General features: G+C 61.6%; 1 protein-coding gene across 1 annotated transcript; it reads right to left on the reverse strand.

The window, feature by feature from the left end:
• Positions 1-43: 43 nt before the first annotated feature.
• On the reverse strand, positions 44-1,526 carry SAMD4B (sterile alpha motif domain containing 4B). Its single transcript, XM_010727078.3, has 5 exons — positions 1,355-1,526; positions 1,162-1,248; positions 680-916; positions 508-593; positions 44-422 (listed from the first exon to the last, which is right to left on the reverse strand). Exons 1-4 carry the CDS (start codon positions 1,520-1,522, stop codon positions 516-518), a joined length of 570 nt encoding a protein of 189 aa, XP_010725380.1. The 5' UTR covers positions 1,523-1,526; the 3' UTR covers positions 44-422; positions 508-515.
• Positions 1,527-1,532: the final 6 nt, after the last annotated feature.

Below are 1,532 nucleotides of genomic sequence, written 5' to 3' on the forward strand. Positions count from 1 at the left end.
GCACGGGGATAACCCAGACTTCACCCAGGGGGGGGTCTTTAAAGCCTTCAGGTGGAAAACGGGGCATCTACAGGACAGAAAAGGGCAGAGGAGAGGCTTGAGAACCCCCACCCAGGGGCAGAGGGAGCACAGGGGACAAAGAGGAACCTCTAGGTGGGGAGTCCCAGGCTCCCAAGGGGATCCAAGTAAGGGAAAATTCAGGAGTTGGAGATCCCAGGTTGGGTGAAAAAGGCACCAAGGGGAACAAAGCGGGCGTTGGGGTGAAGTCCATGCAGAATGGAGGCCCCCCACAAGCTCTCCTACCCTTTGGGAGGCCGGTAGCCCTGGCCATCAAGTGGCACCTTCTTGGGGAAGGCGCGGAGCAGCTTCAGAACCTGCTGCTTCCAAGACAAGAGCCTCTTCTTCTGCGTCTCTGTGAACGCCTGTGGGTGCAGGGGAGGCCACGAGGCGGGTGGGACGCAATGCAAGATCCCGTGTCCCTCCCAGACCCCCCCAGCTCAATCCTACCTCATGGCTCAGGCACTTCTCAAGGAGCTGGAGGTAACTCGTGATGTTCTCCTCATCTGGCCGTGACACCAGCAGCTGGGTACAGACTGGGAGGCAGGGGGGAGGACGTGTCAGTGGGCACGGTGCTCCCTCCCCCCCACAGCAGCCCACCTCGTAGAACTGGGGTCCCCACCTTTGCCCATGACACGAGTGAACTGCCCTGGGATGTCTCCGTCGGGGACGGGGGCTGCAGGGGCCTCAGTGTCGGCAGCTGGGTGGGGGCAAAGGCATCGGCAGCCCCTGGGGGAGCCCCATCGTGTGCTCCGTTAGCAGGGGGGGCAGGCGGGGGCCTGAAGGCCTTGATGGGGGTCACCATGATCTGCTGCAGCTCCTGCAATGCTGTCCACAGGTTCCCACCTTCCAAGATGTCCTGCGGGGACAAGGAGGCAAACAATTGTCACAGGGAGGGGCACGAAGCAACCAAATAGACCTGGAAAAAAGGGCAAAAAGGATCTGAGATCATCAGGGACAACTTCTCTCCCTCCCCAGCTACGTGATGTGGGCGAGAGCAGGTACATCCAGTGCCACGACTGGGGACACAGAGGGTGAGGAAAACCTGGAGCAAACAGGAGCCATCAGTGAGGGGCACGGGGGGCACGAGGCCGCCCCGCTCACCTTCTCCAGCGCTTTGAGAACGCTCTGCCGCTCCCGCAGCTTCTGGATGCTGAGGGCAATCTTGTGCCGTGCGCCCTTGGTGACGTTCTGCAGCGACAAGGAGGGACCAGCAGGGAAGGTGAGGCATGTCCCAGGCTTGGGGGAATGGAGATTGGGCGAAGGGGGGGAGAGGACGCAGGGCAGCACGGCTCACCTGCGACTCCAGGTGGTGCTCTGTCAGCGTCATCATCTCCTCGTACGTCATCTGGGAGAAGAGGGCCGCGTACTTGTGGAGCCTCAGACTCTTCAGCCAAGAGGGGACATCTGAGGGGGGCGGCACGATTTGGAGCGCTGAGGTGGCAACAACACCCCATCTCCGCATTTCCCTCCCC

Source organism: Meleagris gallopavo, unplaced genomic scaffold (assembly GCF_000146605.3).
Source record: "Meleagris gallopavo isolate NT-WF06-2002-E0010 breed Aviagen turkey brand Nicholas breeding stock unplaced genomic scaffold, Turkey_5.1 ChrUn_random_7180001869617, whole genome shotgun sequence".
NCBI lineage: Eukaryota > Metazoa > Chordata > Aves > Galliformes > Phasianidae > Meleagris > Meleagris gallopavo.